At 31.5% G+C, this 23,512-nt stretch overlaps 1 protein-coding gene across 2 annotated transcripts in view; it reads right to left on the bottom strand.

Annotated features, from left to right (window-relative positions):
* LOC143192721 (uncharacterized) overlaps positions 1–23,512 on the bottom strand; it is a 154,613-nt gene that overhangs the window by 19,044 nt on the left and 112,057 nt on the right. For both annotated transcript variants that reach the window (XM_076398225.1, XM_076398226.1), the window contains exon 3: positions 11,666–11,803. In XM_076398225.1, the coding sequence (XP_076254340.1) occupies positions 11,666–11,803 (138 nt within the window). The remainder of the gene's footprint in view (positions 1–11,665; positions 11,804–23,512) is intronic.

Consider the following 23,512-nt stretch of genomic DNA (forward strand, 5'->3'; position numbering starts at 1 on the left):
TTCATATTAAATATGTAATGTAATGTATAATTAGAAATATTCTAAACTGCTTAAAAGCAGCTTCAAAAACTCGCATAAGCCAGATATGTAATATATATGAATTAACCGCTCACTCATATACTCTAACGCCCGTTTAATAGTATGACTATTTTATATACAGTGATGTAATTTTATTTAAAAAGAACTGCTTTTACAGCAGCTTCAAGAAGAATGTGTGTAGCTACAACGTTAGTTGAGCCGAACTTCTAGATGTAGGGAAGAACTAAAATAACTTCAAAAATTCTAAAAGTCCTCTCTTATCATCTAGGCATCCAGATATATAGTCGCATGTATTGTTTAAAGCTCCTATATTTGCAGAAATTTAATTGATGTTTATAAATTTCAAAACCTTCTGACTTCTTTCAAAATAGAATTGAGTATTTGCTAGAATTACGAATTTATTAAAATGCATATTGTGGCCAATATTCTCTAATAGTTAATCAGTCAATATTCAACCAAATCTGACTAGGCCATTTGTCCAAATGTCACACATCGTTGATCTTTTTATAGATAAAAGAAAAACATCAGCAAATAATCTGGTCTTATTCTAATTATAAGACCATTCCTCTCTGGTACACTATCTTCTCGGTTTCTAATTATTCAACAGAAAAAGCAGTATTTCAACCGGTTGATTGAGTAACTAACAAGCACTTACTTGTATATGTTGTATATATGTTGAAAACCTGAAAAGAGTCTCAGTGTCACTGCTCCTTCCCTGAATATGTATAATAATTCTATCTGTGTATTATATTTGTAATAATTCAGTTTGTTTTAGCCAATAAACGTCACTCCAATCCAGAAATTAATAATTTAAGAGTAAGTTTCTTTTCATAAAGATGTTTGCTAAATTAGTAAAATATCGTCCCCATTACTCAAAAAGGAATGTCAGTAGACATCTAATGTAGAAAAACCTACTATCGACAGAACTATATTATAAATATAGTTTTATTCGATATATTAATTAACCTTACCTTTACTGATTTTTTAATATATACATTTTACTATTACCGCTGTTATCCCTTCTTTTGGCATAAAGCATTTTCACCGGTGAACAACCAGGAGTCAGATGGAGCTAAATCAGGTGAATAATTTAAATAATTTTTAATGGTCTAATTCTTACATTTTGATTTTTGTAATGTATTTCTGAGATGTATAAGAAAACCTGTTGTCTTTATAGACACAATATCTAATTATATTTAACTGAAAACTAGGTGAATTTTTTTGGATTACTGATCAACAATAAACGTATTCTATAAAGTATTGAAAAATATTTATTTCAAAAAATATACTATCTAAAATTTACTACCTATACATTTTTAGAAAATAGGCAATTATTTCTCCCTTTTTCGCATGTTTCGATATTAAAAATTAACTAACTTCGAGCACCAATAAGTTTGTAACAGGCTCATCTTGTGATAACAAACTTTACCCATTTACTCATGTCCCTTGAGAACGAAAAGCTTCTACCATCGTTATTTAAATAACAGCCAAGTTTGTAGATGCAAAAGGCCGTTAAATAATTTTTGTTAGAATTTCAAAAAATGTATCATACTTTGCATTAACTAAATAGAAAAATATATAGAAAGGTGCAATATTTAGTTCTTATTATAATAAATGTTTGTATTTGTGATATATATATATATATATATATATATATATATATATATATATATATATATATATATATATATATATATATATATATATATATATATATATATATATATATAACAGGTCAATTGAAAAGTCCCCGGCCTGATACCTAGATGGCGTTACTAGAATTAAATCCATATGTTTTTTAGTTCGCCATAACCCCTAAAAGATGCGTGTTTAAATTTGACAGCTGTCGGATCATTAGTTTGTGAATTAAAGTATTTTGAGTGAAGCAACTTTTGTTGTTATGAAAAAAAATGGATAAAAAGGAATTTCGTAAAAATACAGTCGAAGCAAAAACTTTGCTTGATGCTGACTTTCCAAACACTGCCACTAGGAAAATGAACCATCAAGGATTGTTATGTTAAGTTTATACGTGGTGAAATGAGCACCGAGGACGGTGAACACAGTGGACGCCCAAAAGAGGTTGTTACCGATGAAATTAATGTTTTCCACATAAAATCCACAAAATGATATTGAATGACCGTAAATTAAAACTGAATGAATTAGCAGACACTCTAAAGATATGAACTAAACGTGTAGATATATCACGTATGATAAATATTCGTGAATATTATATCATTCACGAATATTTGGGTATGAGAAAGCTCTGTGGAAAGTGGGTGCCGCGCGAGCTCACTTTTGACCAAAAACAACGACGAGTTGATGATTCGGAGCAATGTTTGAAGATGATCAAGCGTAATAAACTCGAGTTTTTCATCGATATGTGGCCATCGATGAAACATGGCTCCATTATTTTATTCCGAAGTCCTATTGATAGTCATCCGAGTGGACTGCAGACGATGTATTCGCTTCAAAGTGTGGAAAAACGCAACAGTTGGCTGGCAAGGTTATGGCGTCTGTATTTTGAGATGCGCATGGAATAATTTTTATTGACTACCTTGAAAAAGGAAGGACCATCAACAGCGGCTATTACATAGCGTTATTGGATCGTTTGAAGAACGAAATCGCCCAAAAACATCCGCAATCGAAAAAAAAGAAAGTGCTGTTTCAGCAAGACAATGTACCGCGTCAGAAATCCATTGATTGGGCTTCCAACTGCTTCCTCGCCCACCGTATTCTTCAGATCTGATCCTCAGCGATTATTTACTGTTTTCAGATCTCAAAAGAATGCTCGCGGAGAAGAAATTTTCGTCGAATGAATAGGTGATCGACGAAACTAAGGCCTATTTTGAAGCAAAGGACAAATCGTACTACAAAAATGATATCGAAAAGTTGGAAGGTCGCTATTATCAGTGTATCACCCTTGAAGGGAATTATGTTGAATAACAAAAACTAATTTTGCCAAAAAAATGTGTTTTGGTATGGTAGGCCGTGGATTTTGTCCTGTTATATATATAGAATAATTTCAAATATTTCAGAAGATTGAAGAGAAAGCGTACGTGAGTTATATTATGACAGCACTATTTTATATATTTCATTAAAATATTAAGGAATATTAAAGCTGGACTCAAGAGTGCTCTTGGTACTAACGTTGTTTGTTAGATTTAGTGAGTTTGACTATAGTGACTGTCTGCGCCTGTCGACTAGGGCTCGACAATGCAAAGATATACAGAAGTTTCAAGCTTCGTGGATGAAGGTTAACATAAATGAAACAAGCTGGCAGCTCAGTTGAAAGTCGTTCAAAGTACTATTATTAAAGATTTACACCAAGTGATACAAATTCGAAATTCTACATGATGGGTTTCATATGAATGGATTAAACATAATCTCGGTCGTTATATGAACACCGGGTCATCACTGATAAATATCTAGTAAACAACGACTTTTTGTAGATAATTGTTGAGGTAATAATGGATTTAATACCCAGGAACCTACTGGATCCGTACCAAAGGAAAGCATCTACTACCATGATACTTTCTAAGGAGACTTTTTTATTACGAACTGTTGGAAACTAACCAGACAATAACTACGGAATAGTACAACCAACTTGATCAGAGAGTGTCTTTGACAATGAAGGAAGTAGGTAGATAAGGAACTAGTGGTATAATACTAGTGCATTACAACGTTCGATTTGATATTGATCACATGGCCCTGAAGATTTTAACCTGGCATGGAGTTTTCCTCCTTCCACGTTTCGAGCTATTCGGTCTATTATTCAGGCTTAGCTACATCTGACTATAATTTTTTCTAGCCAGTGTGACATATTTTGGAGGATATGAACAAAACAAAATGCTGAAGGATGTACGTATATTGTGTCAGTTTTAATATATGAAAACATTTTGCTGAAAATAACCGTAAAAATTCGTTGGTGGTTTTGACATTTTTTATATAAAATAAAAAATTTTTATTTAATTTTATTACTAAATTTATTCAACATACAGGTGCCAATCATGGAATTTCATTTTCGATATTCATTGCCATTATAATTTTATTTGACGAAATCTGCTCCAAAACTCATCAGATATAATAAGCTCATATTGTCACTTTAGGTAATATCAGAAATAAAGACAATGAATTGTCTGATCCATTGAAAATATTGAAGTATTTGCAGAGAACTTAGCAGTTGATGAATCGACTGTTTTTAGAGTTTTATATACGATGGGAAATGTTGAAAAGGAAGGAAAATTGTTACTACACGAAGTTACTGAACATGCCATTTTAAACAGTTATAATTTTTTTTTTCAGGAAAATAAGAGTTTTCTGTAGCGGATTGCGACTGAAAACTGGACAAACTATGACAATTCCAAGTGCAAAATGTTAGGGGTTAGTATAAAATAGTCCTAAATTCTTAATATGTTGGGATCAGCAAGTAATACATCAAGATAAAATGTATTTCGAGCTGCTAAAATCGAATTAAACTCAAACTACAGATACCCACTGACGCCAACTGTACAAGTTGAACAACGTATTATTCCAGTAAAGACCAGCAATAGCAAGTAACTTGCATATCAACTCAAACAACTCGGTCACTCATGATAAGAGTGGTGAAGGATAAATCCTTGCAGCTTGAATGAGAAGTTCTGCTACACGCAGATTACTCATCACGCATAGCATATTTTAGTTATCACTTGTATAGATCGATGGAGTATGGCTTGGCAAGTACTCGGTTTTAAAATTTTGAAGAGGTGTGTAAATGAACTGGTGATCCAATTGCTTCCAAAATAAGATTGTTCTTTCTACAAATCATCTCCATGTGGGAAAAGATTATACAAAATGATGGAAAATGTTTTGATTAATATATATTGTACTTATTGTCTAAATACACGAACTTTTCAAAGTGAAAAAATGATCGGAATACATGCAGTCACCTAATTTAATATTATATAGGAATAATGAAATAATATAATATTTTTGTTTATGCAGAAATAAATAGCTTCAACAAGGAAATATTAATCATAATTAAGTGAAGCTTTTTTTTAAACTTGAACAGTACAATATAATTTTTAATTAAAATGAAAAGTTTGTTTCCATTCGTACACGTAAAAACCTGATGTATATAAATATGTATATAAATATGGTGTACTATATCTGCGTTTTTGTGTTTATTATTCGAACTATGTTCTAACTGCCAAACTTGCACCGGATATATATTACTTAGTTATAATGAAAATCTATGACACAGCGCATTGCTATAGCATTTATACGAATCCCCTATAAACTGACAGTAAATAATAATTTTGGGGTCCTTTATGAGTAAAAGTTTGCAAATTTAAACGAAATATGAATCTTAAATAGGAGAAAACCAAAATGCTTTTAAGCGCTTTATATTTATGAAATATTGCTTTGGTGTCTTTATCATATATTTGCCATTATGTAAAACGATATGCGAAACTAAAAATTATTATCATAATTGTGCTGCTCTATACTTTCTAAAAGGTTTAACACCAAGTAGAGATGGGACAAGACAGAAAATTGGATAATAAAAAAAACTAAATAAGTGGCGTCTGGAATGCCAGCCGCCTAGAACAAAATTACAAGAATAACTAAAAATGTTTATAACTGACCAAAACATTAATATATTAATAGTTGTCAAATGATAAATAAACACTATCTGCGAATTCCCAAATATAAACTGGACTGTTCAAAACGTCCATATGATAAAGCACACGGAGGTAGAGTCATAATCATCCGGAGGACATAAAACAGTATGAAAGAGACAAATCAAAATCAAATAAAAAAAACATTACCTACAAGAAACTAATATTACCATAGAAGAAACCTATGATCCAATAACAATGTGATTTATTGACCACTTAAACGTAACAATAAAATAAAACAATTCCTAGCCTTTTATAGATTAGATATAGATAGACATAATAGATTTATTTGAGGAGATTCCAACTGCAATCAAGACTAATAACATCAAATGGTAGAGAAGTGGCTAAGGCGATGGACACAGTTAACATATATCTGGTGAATCTCTATTGATGAACCATATCATAACCACTATCAGATAGAGACAAAAAAAACTGATACTATAGACTTTTGTGTTACAAAAAATATTGATAAAAAGAAGTATTAATAGAATAATGTTTAGAATTTTTTTCTGATCATTCACCTGAAATTGTTCTGCAGTTGTTATAGTATGTGTAGTTCTATATAATATAGTCATTCTGGGATGAGTACTAAAACAAAAGTTTGATATTTTGTATTTTTATTAGATTAAATATTTTTATAAATTTTAAGTCAAACAAGAGTTATATTGTTTGTTGAATTTAAATACGTGCTGATACATATAGTTCGTACTGCAGAGCCATATGGATTGAGAATTAATGGAGATAAGATAGCGTATTGCTAATGGAAGCTAACGGATAAAGAATCTGTATTGATAACAAATTGTCTGCCTGCTATTGTCAATCTCAACGCAATCCAATCAGATAATGTGCGGGAATTCAACTGTTTGGGATCAGTAATACAGGAGAAGATAGAAGCATTTACCGATGAAGTAAATAGTCTAATCGACAAAACTGTAGGAGCTTTTACTTCCTTGAGGTGGTGCCTATGGTGGAGAGGAAATATTACAGCCAAGATGAAAATCTTTTGAGCGCCTCTCTCGTCAATCCTTCTATATTGATCCGAGTCATGAATACTTTTCTAGTCTGATATCTACGAGCTTGAGGGTTTTTAAAATATGATACTTCCGATGTAGTATTAGAAATGAAATCACCCGTTTAGGATGTGTCAATCAGCGCACAGTTAAAGAACAAATTCGAAGACGCAGATTATAATAGATTGGACTTATCTCAGATTGTAGAAAGCGATTTAGAAATAGGAGAGTAACATTGTCCGAGGTTACAGCACAAGTATATTCGAAATTCCAAGTCCTGCGCAACTAAGAGCAGTTTTTTGATTGAGAAGTAGATACTCTCACCAAGAGCCGGTTATGGATTGATAATGACGATGAAATGTGTTCAAACGAATATCTATAAACCACCTGTGTCGAAATATAATTATAGTAAAAATAGATACAATTTTTTCCAAGATGGAACCTTCTTACGGAGTTCTCTGTGTTCGTACTTAAAAAGACTATGCGGTGAATATTTTTGAATGTAGATTAAGAACTGGTTAGGATCATTTTCCATCCCATAAACTAATAAGGTTAACGGATCTGGCAGTGGATATATTTACCACATTGTTGTAAAGCCTTACTATATTACATGCCTTACAAACAATTGTTATTTCTCCAGTTATAATTTTGTAGGAATCAAAATCTCTGTTCGAATCGTAGTGGAAATCGTTGTATTGTATGATGGTTGCTGTTGCTGTGTTTGATATGCATGAACTCCTTACTTTATAAGCCTATTTGCTACATATCCAGTCATTCTTGATTGCAATTGTGACATACTAATACTACTATTATCATTTTCTGTCTCTCGCTGACTATCAGTGTGAACTAGCTCGTCGCACATTTGATTGAGTTCGATGACCTCAATCAAATCGTCTTGTTCTTGGCATTGCTATTAATAAATATAAAAAATTTCTCGCGCACTAAATTTGTTACCAAATAATAATATTTACAAAGTACGATTTACTATAAACAGTCACTATATAACAGGTCAATTGAAAAGTCGCCGGTATACCATAATAAAACAAATTTTTTTGGCAAAATAAGTTTTTGTTGATGGGAAAGCAACTCGAAGCCCATTTCATAGATTTTTGTCATCGTTCTCACTGACTTGTCGCATGGTGCATTATCTTGGTGCTTCACTGCTGCACTTTCTTTTTCTTCAAATGCGGCCGTTTTTCGGCGATTTCGTCCTTCAAACCGTCCAATAACGCTATGTAATAGTCGCTGTTGATGGTCCTTCCTATTTCAATGTAGTCAATGAAAATTATTTCATGCGCATTTTCATCGGCAACAACCTCTTTTGGGCGTCCACTACGTTCACCGCCTTCGGTGGTTATTTCACCACGTCTAAACTTAGCATACCAATCCTTGATGTTTGGTTTTCCTGTGGTAGTATCCGGAAACTCGGCATCAAGCCCAATTTTTGTTTCAACTGTATTTTTTCCAATCAAAAGCAATATTTTTTCAACACGCGAAATACCTTTTTATCAATTTTTTCACAATAACAAAAGTTGCTTCATTAAAAATGCTATAATTCACAAACCAATGATCTGACAACTGTCACATTTATACACGCATCATTTGAGGTTAGCGCCATCTAGGTGTCATGTCCGATACTTTTCATTTGGCCTGTTACTTCAATTCAATTTTTTGTAAATTTTTACTCGACTACGATTAGAATATAACTCAAAATAACCGTTAGGACATAGTAACAAGTTATACGATAGTAGTCATAATATTTCACATATACGTCATTATTTTTCACTTGATTTTCACGTTATCGATAATAAAGTCGATCTTTGTGACACTGAAACTGTTGATGACAGTGATAGTGATATTTTATATGGGAAAACAAAAATTTTTCTAGTCTAGTATTTTCCTCACAATTATTCCATATTGTTACAGCATATAAATTATTCCCTTACTTGAAGCTAGTGGACCTAAAAGATGTTAAGTGCTTTTTCAAGTTTCAAGAACATTATCAAGAAGGAAATAATAAAATTATGGCCGAAAATCTAGCGGCATTTAAATATCTTCAAGGGACCTTATTATTTTTTCAAGATTAATACAAGTACAATAGTTATTGGTGGAAGATGATACTTTAAATAAAAAAATATAAACACTACATTATTTAGGTAAAAAATATCCCAGTTACATGTTAGTCGCTCGAATGTCGGTAGACCGAGGCCGCCTTCATGGTTTTATATAGTAAAACATCTTCAAAATAATTTCGCCCATATTAGTATTATCAAAATAAAGTTGAATAATCTTGAGATATCTGAAATTAATATAGTTAAAAAGTACATCTTCAAGCTACTCCCATGAAACCTAAATAACGTATACCTAAAATAACTTATGTAATACATTCATTTTAGAGCCATAGATATAACAATTTAATTAAAATGGTATTTTCCTCTTTGTTTATCCAATGGCAATTAGATATAAACTTACCAAACAGTATTTCAGAGGATTACACAAAATGCGTGTTGAATTTTCTGATTTAATTCTAACGGTCGCTACGGTTTTTCCAATTTCCATATTTACGACAGAAAAAAGATAACGATCAAGGGAGATAAAATTACCTTTCAGAAAGAATTGCCTGATTTATTATAATCCTCCAGAACGTGAGAGTAATACTAAAGGCCCGTTCAATTTTCTATTGTACCTCAAACAAGTTCCCATTTGGTTTATTGCTTTTATTGCCATTTCTGCTTTTGCTTATTAACTGAAATTGCTTATAATAACATATTGGATGCGAAACAAATTTATTCAAGTTATTTAGAAATACTGGTTTAAACTTACAGAATATTTCTTTGATGATTAGTTTTCCAATTTTTCTAGGCATATTTTTTACTTAAAGAAAGTTTGTAGTTCACTAAAGTTAAATTTAGTTTTTATCTATACGAATTAAAATATATATAATATCGCAAATCTACTAAGATCTTTGTCGATTAAATTGGTACATTTTTGCGTTATATTTTTTGATATATAACTACATGTACTCAGCATGCATCATCTCCATAAGTTCTTTACACAAATGAAATAAAAATATAAACAATTGACATTTCACTAAATAAAATAACAGTTTATTATTGAATTATATAGAGTTGTTGAACAAAATATTGTTGTTTTATTTGAATAAAAACTGCTGCCGAATACCATCAAATACAATAACTGTTTCAATATAGTACTTTTACTTCTTGCCGAAAGGGATACTTTTCTGTGGCATATGTGGTTTATTATGTATGAGAGTAACCGGTGATCAAAAGTACATTTACTACGAGAATCCTAAGATCAAAAGTCATGGGCTATTCCGGGATAGACATTCGCATTTGCATTGATGCGGAATATCCATTGCGATAAAACTATGAACACATTGCGTGAAAGATACACTGTTGCATCTCGAATAGAAAATTATGCAGTATCCAGCGAGCGATACTCTAATTAGCACTTATTCAAAACCATGCAACTTAGTTTGGCTGCCATTGAGTTTTCAAATGATGAAGAAATACGGAAGTGGACAGATGATTGGATCGTTATCAAATTAATATTGTTAATAAATAAATGATGAAAAAACAATCTTAATTAATACATGTTGTACTGAAAATATAATCATAATATAGGCAAGAACTTAATGTTTTCAGTCTTATAATTCAAAATCAATCGGAGAGTATTCGATTTAAGTAGTCAAAATATATCGAAGAAAATATATGTGGTCGATTATTATCAGATTTTAACCAAACAAAAATATAATTTTCTTACAATTTTTTTAATATTATTTTTTTAACTACTAAGAGGTTGTATACAAAAAGCACATGGGTCGTGAAATATTTAATTATAAATAATGGCTGTGTCACACTTAGATAAGTTGCTAGTATTGTTCCCATATAAGATTTTGAGGTATTTGTTCCCAAAAATAATCTTGAAAGGCTTTCGTTTTACGCGCTTAGATTATATTAAATTGGAATCATTGAAGGAGCTAAAGGCTATTTCATTTCATTAAAGTACCAGAAGCGTTTTGAGGATTGTAAAATATCCATTATATGTATGTATAATAATTAATGGAGACTAACTAATAACGCAGATAAATTAACAAATTTTTTTCAAAAAGATGAACATTTCCATTATTTTGAAAACACCTCTTATAATAAAATATATAATACAATGTTCTTTATAATGTAATACAAGTGGGTATAATATGAAATGAAATAAGAAGAAAAAATAGCGGGTTCAGAGAACTGGCAAAAACCAGGCCACCCGAAACATTTACTTTAGAAAATAAGTAAGCTAATTTTAAGGATCGTTAACTTTTTTCCAATTACCATAATTTGGGAAAACTAATAATGAAATGAGATGAAATTACTTCATCCCAAAAATTAACTACCAATTTATTTTTTAGAATTATTCATTTATACTGATATGAGAAAAATAATAATGTGTTTTCTTGGGTTATTAGTGATAGATTTAATTATGAATAATAATTTTAATATAAACCTTATATGTTTTTGGAAGCTGTTGCATACCATATCAATACTTTTAAATGCCATTATTAGTCTCATACATTTTGTTGCTATCCCATAAAAACTATAAGGATATATATTATGATTGATATTTAACAAGATAAGATATGTGCAGAAAATAAGTAGATAAAATTATTTGTCTTTTGTATTTTGGGATTATAAGCCAATAGCAAATATATATTAATATTAATAACTAACTTTAATATATCTGAGCTTGACTTATGACAAATCTGAGCTTGCCAAAGTAGTTATTGATATTAGATAAAATTTAGTTTGAAATATAATAAGTCAAGATATGGCTACAAAAATTTAACACAATTGTTTATAAAGGGCAACAATCGTTTGATAACTATTTCTAAAATATAATATTTTGATACTATGTAAGCCATTTGTTGTTGCCCCCATAATTAAACGTACATACCTGTAATAAAGGAAGTGAGCAATTAGGGCCAGGCTTACAATCATGATGAGGTGAATCATGATCCCCTTGAGAGCTGCTGCTGTTAGAAGTTTTCACTGCAGACCAAAACCTTTTCAAACCCAGCTCCCTGCGTTGTTTCTGAAACAAAATATTAAAATAAAGTAATTTAATTAAATTTCAGAATGTGTAAAGAATATATATTTTAAATATTTTTTAATAATAATAATATTAAAAATAATTCACATTATTTAGAGGGCTTAAATGGTTTCATTCACTTTATTTTAGCACACTTCTTTGATTTAGTAACTGGATTGCCTGGAATTTAATATATTTGTGGCATGTCTTCTATTTGACATCAGGGAGTCCTATACGCCAAAGTATTTGTACCCGGATTTCAAGTGTACTTAAACACATTATTCAGATAAGGCGGAATACTAATTCCTCAAAACTTCAATCCCTTTATTCGCTGTTTTCTTTTATTCTCTAAACTTTGATGAGACGTTGAAAAGGTAGTGATGCCGACGACAGTGACCGGGCTTCAATATACTGGTAGGTAATTAGATCAACAGTATATTGGATTTCACGTACTAACTTCATTAGTTGTATTTAGGAGTGATAATAGTTTGAAATATTTAATTTTAAATATGTTTCATTGCTTTAAAAAAATTGTAACCAGAAAAACTAATTAGTAATGTAGGTGAGGCAGGATTTCCTAGCGGAGCCTTCCTTATATATTTTTAACAGATTTACCAAGTTGTCGATAAGGGTTTTTACATAAAAAAATAGGTTGACGTTTTGCTTTCTGGGTTGCTTTTATAGATAATACGTTATTTATAACAATTGGATGTTAAAGCATAGCAATATTTTAACAGGTTTATTTAACAATATATCGATTTTTTCAGCCAGGCAAACATTAGACCTAAATAAATAATTTATCACCTTATAAGTTAAAGTTGATTTTGTATATCATCATTTCACGAGACCGTAATGTACTATTTTAGCTTTTTCTAAATTAGTCAGTTTAATAAATCAAAGATACCCTGTTTTTTGTCATACAAACTTCACTACCAGTATACCGGAAACAGGATTTTGACTCAGATTTCCGAAGGGTAATATTTAATGACCTGCGATCTGTATATCCTTTGTCACGTACCATATATATAGATGGTTCAAAGACTAGAGTGTGGGTTAGCGCGGCGATCTTGAGTGAGTCAATCCTCTTAACTTCTAGTCCGCACTATCTGCAATGCTGAACTGTATGCCTTGGAGAGATCCCTTCTGAATTGAGAGCGGGATGAATGGTGGATCTACACAGACTCTTTCAGGGTATTAAGTGTCATTGAATTATAAAATAATGATCATCCAATAATTTTAAACATTCTCAGTACTCTATACGAACTGATCTGAATTGACTAAACAAGAATATTTCCCTTGCCTGCATCTCTAGTCAAATGGGAATCAAAATAAATGAAATTGTTGATTAAAGACACCATCTCAAATAGTTTCTGCTATCAACACATAACATTATACAAATATATATTTCAGACAGATTATCCTAAGTCGACTCATGCTGGGACCTTGCAAAACTATGCGCTTATATTTTCTGAATCCACAATGTTGCTGCTGTGCTTGTTTTTGTGCTTGTGAAATATTTTGCCACATCGAAATATGAACTAGATTTTTCTCATAAAATACCTGACACATTTTCCCCTATAACTAATAATTACATTGTTGGCGATAAATTCCATTTACAATATTATTTATCTATTCTATTAATTCCAAGTCCGGTACTATATACCAAATGACTTTTATTTACTTTTTGTTACAAGTTTTGCCTTTGCTAGATATTTATAACCTGATATCGAATAAGGGCCAGCTGCCGTCTTCTCAGAAACACTCTATAGTGATTCCTATTCATAATTATCGTTCGGATTATTGTTCTCCTACAGTAAATGTGCGAGTGTCCATTTCTGCAGAATGAGAAATTGCCCCAAAGTGAGCACCCTGACGATTGGCGGATGTACCATAAGCAATACATATTTGGGACTTTTATTAGACTTTCACCTCAGCTGGCTCCCGCATATTAACTATGTTAGGAATGAATATCTGACAGATATCAGTCTTCTACGCACTTTGACCAATTTTCTTTTGGGTGTCCATAGCGTCACATTACTAAATATTTAAAACGCTTTAATGCTGAACAAATTCGAGTTTAGCTGCCAAGGCTTTATCTCCGCTGCCCCGTCCTACCTAAATAGATTAAACACAATCCAACTCAACTCAGCTCTGAGAATCTCCCTGGGGGCCTTCCACACCAGCACAGTATACTGATACCAGAAGTGACTTGCTTTTGAATAAATATGCCAGCTCCTTGAGATTTAAACCTACGAGGTCTCATTACAGACAATTCTTTCCATCAAACACCAAACTCAACCCCTTTAGAGATCAACCGAAGGGCTCTTTTCATAGATTCCATGCAGTTTGTAGTCTCTTATCGCTGAGTTTTCCATCAATATACACCTCCGAGGATAGATTGCCTCCATGGTGACTGTCGCAAGTGACTGTCCATCTCTGCATGATGAGTCTACCAAGGGATAATTTTAAAAACTGAGAAATATATTGAATACCTTTTCATATTCTCGGACGTCTCCAATTGCAATGACTACGTGGGGGCAGCATTTACATTGGTGATATCTGAAGGACATTTCAGGCTCCCCGTTTTATGGGGTTGAACTGTTTGCTATGTATAGAGCCCTGTTAGTTAGTTGGTTATTGTCTCCGATTCAATGAGCTTCTTCGTGCGCCTCCAATCATTCCTACCTATACGCCCTCTAGGAGTACTTATCCGTGAATTAACCCCTTAAAAAGCGGCAAAATCATCACCTTTATGTGGCTCTCTTCTGATTCTGGGATTATTGAAAATGAAAGAGCCGGTTACTTAACCAAGAAAAGGGAAGGATCGCGTACTGAACTCTTCCTCTTCTGGAGTAGAGATATGAAGCATCACTCTTCGATGATCGTTTTACATTCAGACCAACTCGGATGGGATCTAACAGAAAAAACAAGCTTTTGGAGGTGAAAAAAGTGTATTATCAGGGCCTTAACACTACTAACATGAACAGGTGCAACTTAGGCTCATTCTCGCGTCTCAGAATTGGTCACTGCAAACTGACCCATGAGTTTATGATTAACAGAAGAGGTCCACCACTGTGCATAGAATGTGGTTCCTCACTGTCTATCAAACACATACTAACTGAATGCCGACAGTAGAACTCTAGAGACGGTAGGTTAACTTGGGAGAGACGATGAACAAGTGTCTTAGGCTGGAGAACCTGGGTAAGCTGATTTGCTTCTAACCCTAACAAGACTACTACTAGAAATATAATAGTGTACGTCTATGTAATATAATGCATGTTGATTTACATGTTTTGTATCTTGTATCCTTATCACTGTTATGCGCTGTGCGACCATTGTACTGTAGCATTCATAAATTCATGAATCTGTATGCTTTTACATATTTTACTTGTCATGTTGCAATATGTTCTCTTTATCCTATACATTTAACTAAATACTTTATATTCCGATCATGTATTTATATTGTTCTTTGCACTATATACTTGTAATAATACTGTATACTTTAACTGATCTAAATGTGTTGTATATTGTATATCTGTAAACATATCCTAAGTAGTCCAGGAGGCTGATGGGTTTATAATATATAAATAAATAAATAAATATTATGAGTTTATAGAAATTGCTCTTGTAAATTGTAATTAATCAATTAATCAATACAATTGACATATGTATATTAAGATAACTTAAAAAAATTCGATATGCTCTGGATTGTATGTATGAATCCATCGATATCGATATTAAAAATAAATTATGAGCATCCAATACATGTTATATTAATATTCAACTTTTGGTAGATGTATGTACCAATAGATTTGTTAAAAAAATTGAATTAATCTATGTGTATGAAGAAAATTCCATTTCAAAGTCAAGACCAGACAAAAAATACCAAAATTCAACGAAATTAGGACATTGTGTTTCCCGAACTTACGTAACGATGACAGATAATAAAGTAATTTGTATTCTTAATATAATTCCACCTACACTTCAACCTTCGGTGACTATCTGAAATTACCTAATCTGAAATATTTTCTTGTTTTCTTAGTAAATTGCGCAGCGTCTCTTGAGAAAACAAATGTATCAATCTCACCAAGATCGTTTACTTAAAGTCTAAAGCATGTTAAGCAACATCGAATTTATTTGTTTCAGACCAGCAACGTGAAGTATACTTTTCGTTATAACCACTTTATTTGGGATCAATAATGGTTTTCCCTTGATTAAACCAATAATTGAATCGATATTGAAATTATGAACAACGAGTGTAAACTGACGTTCTACCGATACTTTTTATCCTAATATATTGTTATAAATTTAAATCATTCATTCAAAATATAACTTTGATTAATGCTAGAAAAAATCTACAGAGTTTAACTTTTTCATAATTTATAGTATCCCGATTAACATTTCTTTCTAAAAGCAACATAAACAAATATGCTTAGACCTTTGGCCAATTTAAAAACTTTATTATTATACATATGTTTGTTTCCTAGAATTTCTTTTAAATCGACTTTTGATTGTTCTCATTTTGTTAATTTATATTGGCGTTTTGATCTTTTTTGATCACGAGTTCTGAACGAAGCACAATGCTTTATCACTTTCTCACATCTATCACACATTGGTGTGCATATAGTACTGTTAATCGAATAATTCATATAATTTGGAAAATTGGATAAGTTAGGCATAGAAATATTGACATTTCGAAATATTAATTTCAACATTTAAAAAGAAATGGATATGCGCGAAAAAAAAAGTTATTTTATTTAATTATTATATTTTTTTGCAACAGCTAGGAACAATATTGATATTGTATAAGAAATATATCTTTTATTTTATATTTTATAAAAAAATATTTTAAAAAGTAATGACATTTTTTTTTAATATTAAAACTAAGTACCAAAATCCACTGATCATTTAACATTAAGAACCAGATTTTTTAACACGTTTAAGAAATTCTTTTAAATATCGAAAAATATTGGTTAACACTAACAGGTCAATTGAAAAGTCCCCGGCCTTCCATAGTAAAACAATTTTTTTTGGCAAAATAGGCTTCAGTTTCGGCGATCACTCCTTCATTCGACGAAAACTGCTCTTCCCACTGAAAATTCGCTTCCCAGCGAGCACTTATGTGATATCTGAGAACAAGAAATAATCGCTGAGGGCGCCAGATCTGGAGAATACGATGGATGAGGAATCAATTCATGGATTTTTGCCATCGTTTTCATTGACTTGTGACGCGGTGCATTGTCTTGGTGAAGCAGCTCTTTTTATTTTCTTCAAATGCGGCCGTTTTTTCGCGATTTCGTCCTTTAAAAGGTCTAATAACGCTATGTAATAGTCGCTGTTGATGGTCCTTCCTTTTTCAAGGTAGTCAATGAAGATTATTGCATATGCATCCCAAACGACAGACGCTATAACATTGCCAGCCGACTGTTGCGTTTTCCCAGGCTTTGGAGCGGGTTCATCATTTGCAGTCTACTGGAATGAGGGTCGGACTTCGGAGTGAAATGATGGAGCCATGTATCATCCATTGTTACCTATTGAGGCAAAAACTTGTGTTTATCAGACTTGATCATCTTGAAACACTGCTTCGAATCATCAACTCGTCGTTGTTTTTGGTCAAAAGTGAGCTCGCGCGACACCCACTTTGCACATAGGTTTCTCATACAGAAATATTCGTGAATGATATGATATTCACGTAGAGTTGATATCTTTAAAGTGTCTGCAATTTCATTGGATTTCAATTTACTGTCATTTAAAATCAATTTGTGAATTTTTTAATGTTTTCGTCGGTAAAAACCTTTTTTGGGCGTCTGCACTGCATTTACCGTCTTCGGTGCTCATTTCACCACGTCTAAACTTAGAATACCAATCCTTGATGGTTGATTGTCCTGGGACAGTGTCCGGAAACTCGGCATCAAGCCAAGTTTTTGCTATGTGTCACGCCGGGGACTTTTCAATTTGACCTGTTATATCGATATTTGTTCGTCATATGATAATATTTCGGATAAATACATACACTCTGTGTTTTATTCATTAATCAGAATTGTGCAGTTTAAACAAAACTTTTTGCGTCTACGTCTTACCACAAGAAAAATATATTTTAAACTTATACTTATGATATTATTCGTTATAATGTGTAGTGTAATATAACCCATTTTATAATAACGAACTACAATGGAGAAATATGTTAATGCAAACCGTCAGTTTATTTCGTGGAATGTTGTTTTCAAGTATGTTTTCTTGAGGTGTAAAAGGGTGAAAATAATAAAAATGTGAGTTTATGCATATCACCTCATATGATTGTGTTTCATTGTTAATAAATGTTCTTCAAATTAAACTTATAAAACATCAAATTTTAATTATTTGGTGAACTGTTAAATCTTAAAATGATGTTGAATATTCAGTTCTCCTATTGACGAACGGTTAATAATTACTAAATTTAGGTATATTTTAGTGCTTCTCAATAATCTATTGAGATTACCATATACAGAAGAGATATATGCAAACGCTCAAAATATTGATACCCCTAATTCTGTAGGTTCTCCTTTTGTGAATTGTTTAAATTTCAGTATGTTCATTCAGTTAGAGATAAATGACGAGAACCAATAATTTTTTTAAGCTTCTTTAGAAAATATAGATAAGCAAGTGTAGATTTATATTTAACGTTTTAGGTTAACTTATCACTATGTAACGAACATTGTTCTAAAGTAAATTATCAACAGTCAGCAATGAAAATGCGTTTATCAACTTTATCAACTTAAAAAAGTGTAAAGTTAAGCAACCATATATTTATAGTGAATATATTTTGTCATTTATCATTTGAAATTTGGTAGCACTTATCTATCATACTGAAAGCCTAGCCTGTTTTTTTTAGTTTTAAGAACTATCAAATTAAATCTTTTCATCTAATTAAAATTAGACGAAGAGTATAGTAGGTGCAATTTATATATTATCGAATCAAAATTCCATAATATATAAATTGCACCTACTATAAAAAACATAATCTATTTTTTTAAATATATTAAGATTATTTAATTTATTCATTAGTTTATACAAATAGCATATGTTCGCGCCAAGCTCCGAAGAATAAGGACTTATATGGTATTAAAGAAAGCAAACCTAAATTTACTAAACAAGTAGCTAGGCCATTACAGGAACGTACGTAAAAGATAGAATTTACTTCTCTCGTAGGTATTTATTTTTATGATACCTTCCGAATTATAAATAAGAAAAGCTTTAAATACCCTAGGGGTCTTGGGATTTGTTTCAAATTATATTATACCCTGCTTTGTATTCAAATCCAAAAACGTACGGATACATAAAATACGATTTAATTTAAGAAAGAAATCGTTTTAGATTTAATTTTATCATATAGATATAACCATAACAAACCTTAAAATAGATAACTAATGTATTACTAACTAACTAATGTAATGTATAATTTCATTAAAATTCTGTAGATTTTCAGGGGGACGCAGATCTGACAGGTCCAATTATCAATAAATCTATCACTCAGATTCAGTTGAATTTGAGTAATAGTCCAAAAAATATTAAATTAGGAGATTTTGGTGAACAATTTAGGCCACAAATTTGAGAGGTATCCATAAAATTACGTTATTCATGTGAAACCACATCTACTAGGGTTGTTCAAATATGATGGAGACAAAGACTGTAGACGCGCATGTATGTTTTGAAGGTCGTGGATTGAGTATGTGATAGCTGGGTTCCTTACGAACAATATGGTAGAATTTTCGCCGGGAGTATATCTCACCCGCGTGCTACGGCAATGGGTGAACGTCAAGTGCCGAACGCCGTATCTCAACGTATTTTCATTCGTTTTAGTGTGAAAAATCCATTAAAAAGACGGAAATCTTTCTGTGTTTGCGAAGTCAGTTCAGTAGTGAGTGCCTGAGTAGCCACATCTACTAGGGTTGTTCAAATATGATGGAGACAAAGACTGTAGACGCGCATGTATGTTTTGAAGGTCGTGGATTGAGTATGTGATAGCTGGGTTCCTTACGAACAATATGGTAGAATTTTCGCCGGGAGTATATCTCACCCGCGTGCTACGGCAATGGGTGAACGTCAAGTGCCGAACGCCGTATCTCAACGTATTTTCATTCGTTTTAGTGTGAAAAATCCATTAAAAAGACGGAAATCTTTCTGTGTTTGCGAAGTCAGTTCAGTAGTGAGTGCCTGAGTAGGGCTGCCATGTTTAAATGGGCCAAAGCATTCCTGATCGTCAACCTCGAACCAGCATCACACTAGGCAATATTCGCCCCGTAGAACAACTCATTTTAGAAGACCGTAGGATGAATGTTCGAACATTTCTGCTGAATTCGGCATCAGTATTGGCAGTGTAGTATCATCCACGAACACCTTCAATATCGTAAAATAAGGGCGCGATTGGTTCCTAAAGTGTTGGACTTCGAGCATAAATTCACGCGGTTGAAAGTTTGTCGCCACTTGCTGACGCGATACCATGCGGTGAGCACGATTTTCTCGCGCGAATCTTCACTACCGACGAGACATGGGTCAACTATTGCACCCCCGAAAGCAATATATCGCCTAAACAGTGGAGAAATAAGGACGAACGGGCGCCAGTCAAAGCGAAGACAACAAAGTCTGCAGGTATGTTTGTGTGTACGGTGTTATGGGACCGGCGGAGAAACTTATGTTGTGAAATTAACCTTTTGGATCGGAAATTCAAACAATGAGATCAATTAGAAAAAAGAGTCCAAATCACAGAGAACGATCGAAAAATAGAAGATTGACATTCTCTGAAACCATAATGGTTGCAGTCGATCATCAATAGTGAATAATATTTTTGCATAAGAATATAATTGAAGAAATTTTGCAGTACCAATAGCAGTCTGTTAGTTGGATTGATGATGATGATAACGTTCAATAAGTCATACAACTATCAATCCAACCTTTCTGCTTTTGTGTAACAGTACCAACTTCATTACATTTCAACCATAATAGTAATTTTCTAATGAATAAAACTTCATTGCCAGTTCACTTTTATGTTAACATTTTGCAGTGTTTGTGGTTGTACATAAGATATCATAAATCATCAAATTTCCATAATCTTAATATTTCATGATTTATACAATTTTTATATACACAGAATGTATGTAATTGCTATTATTGTTTGCTATAGTCGATAGCTAAATTTTCAAACCGTTGATACACTAGTTAATTACAATGTAACTGCAATTATTTTTACTATTTTAAAACAAAATATTTGAAAGAATCTTTTTAATGTTTTTAAAATAAAATTATACTATTTTTATTAAAAAAACAGTTAAGTAATAGGGTCCAAAAAATATTTTCTGGTTTTTGTAAATAAAACAAAAAGCTCAAATAACGTTTTTAAGGAACAGAGACGGCGTATGTTTCCCAGGGGCAAAAATCTGCTCTTAAATTTCTGCCATGTTGTAAAACAAAAAGCCCTAGGAATATCCCACCGGTTTAATTTTCCTTTCTTGCTCTATCGTTAAAATACCATTTTACAGTTTTATTTTACAAAAATTTTTATATCTTTTATATTTCCTACTCAAATCTTGAAATTGTTGTAGATATACGACTTTTAGGTACTAGTAATTTAAGAAAAAGAATATATTTATAAGTTGCATCAGATTTTTCAGAATTTTAATTTAAATATTTGTTTAGTTGGAGAATTTACTAAGGGAAAAGTTGAGAAACAGAAATAAATATTATAAAAGCTGTATATATTTATGATTGACATATGAGCATGCTATAATAAATATAATAAAATTTATACAAATAATTCAGTATTATTATTCATTATTTTAATTACCTTTTGGTATTTTTAGTAAATACAAATTATATGAAGGTAATGTAAACAAATAAGTATACGTTCGTAATAGCGGTCACTGACAAAAATCCAGTCAAGTATTTTATATCAGCATATAGTCTAACTTTACTTTTTTTTTCGTATTTTTAATTTGAGAAAATTGGTAATTGCTAAACATCATATGATTATAGTGCTGTATAAAATGGAAGAATTGGATGTTTGTGATTGGATGGATCTAAAAATTTAATTAAAACGGCGTGATGTGATATATGATTAAAGATTGTGGAAGAAATGAAGAACGTAAGATGTTAAGCAATGCAATTTTATATATTTTGTTTAATTAGAAAAAAATATAAATAGGACGCCTGAGGCATCAAGCAGCGTATTAGTAAGTAGTAGTTAAGGTAGTTTAAGTAGACATTCCCTATAACAGCTGACTATGAGTAGATGATGATGATAAGGTTTAGTTTTAAATAATGGTGTTTAAAATTTAATGCTGTTTGTGTATTATTTTTCATTATTTTAGCACTCTTGGAACCAACAAAGAACAAACGAAAGTTCGCATCAAAAATTGTTTTTTATATTAAACATTATTAATATTAACAATAAATTAACGTGTCCGCTTTGGTGAAAACTATAATTATATGCGAACTTTTCATCATAGAATTAACATAATTTGAAAATATATTTGGCTATAAGGAATCTTCTATGTAATTTCGATTTTCGGAAACATCTTTTTAGATGTATAAAATAAAGGTTAAAGAATACGAAATAAATTTTAAAAAGTGATGAATATAATTGATAGGAAAAATCATTCTTGCTGAAAAAATTACAATGATACAAAACATTTTTATAATGGATTCTTTACATTTTCAAGATTAATTCCGAATTATCTCACCTCAGATTTCAACCAAATATTGCTTCGTAATAAATACAATTAATAATAAACTTAATGGATTATGGTCAAATTTCGACTACTATATATGATCACTCAGTATAGAAAAGCATTCGGAAAAGCATGAGCACTCGGCTGTGAAAAAATCACGTAGAAAATTTTATTTTACATAATCGTTTCTATAATAATAAAAATGCCAAAAGGAAAAGTAGATATGAAAGACCCAAAGATGGCATTAATTATAGAACTCTCGTTTCAGGCGTGATTGAGTAGAGGATTTTTTATAGCAGGGATTTTTATGGAGACAGCTTAGGTCATATTTGATTAATGGTTTGACGGTTCAATGTCCGTTTTACGTTTTACTTATCACCTACCATTAGATACGGTACTATCAGCTAAGTAAAGCATATGTCACATACTTTTCTTCAAAAGAATCAATTATGATATATGGTTTTCATATAAGATTGAAATCCTCTGCCACCTAAATCTAAATATAAACGTACATTTCTGTCGTCCTTTCAAAATATTAAATTGTTAATGTCCCATGTTCTATGTGTTATTATATAGTTATTTTATCATAATATATAATACAATTTTCCATCTACATTAATACAATTTTCTATGACGCAAACACAATAAATAACATTATCTACAAGTAATAATGATTTTGTGTCAGCATATCTTGTATTTTTTAATTTTTCTATTAGAATTTTGAGTCGAATAAGTATCATATTAGATACTTAATTAAAAATCTAGCTGCAGATTTTTAATATTAATTTTAAATTTTATTTATTGATTGAATTTTAATATATTGATCGTCTTTAGAGCAATATGCAAAAGCTGAAGTTAAATAAGTTGTCGTCAGTAATTTCAGAACTTTCCACAATTTAGCATCGAACATAAAATTCGAAGTGGAAAGTCGAAATTGAACGACGGCGTCGAATTAAAATGCCCAAACCATCATGGATATTACCATAATAATAAAATAAAAATTAAATGT

Source organism: Rhynchophorus ferrugineus, unplaced genomic scaffold, assembly GCF_030347505.1.
Source record: "Rhynchophorus ferrugineus isolate W39M unplaced genomic scaffold, kcgeb_rfMv2 rfM3, whole genome shotgun sequence".
Taxonomy (NCBI): Eukaryota; Metazoa; Arthropoda; class Insecta; order Coleoptera; family Curculionidae; genus Rhynchophorus; species Rhynchophorus ferrugineus.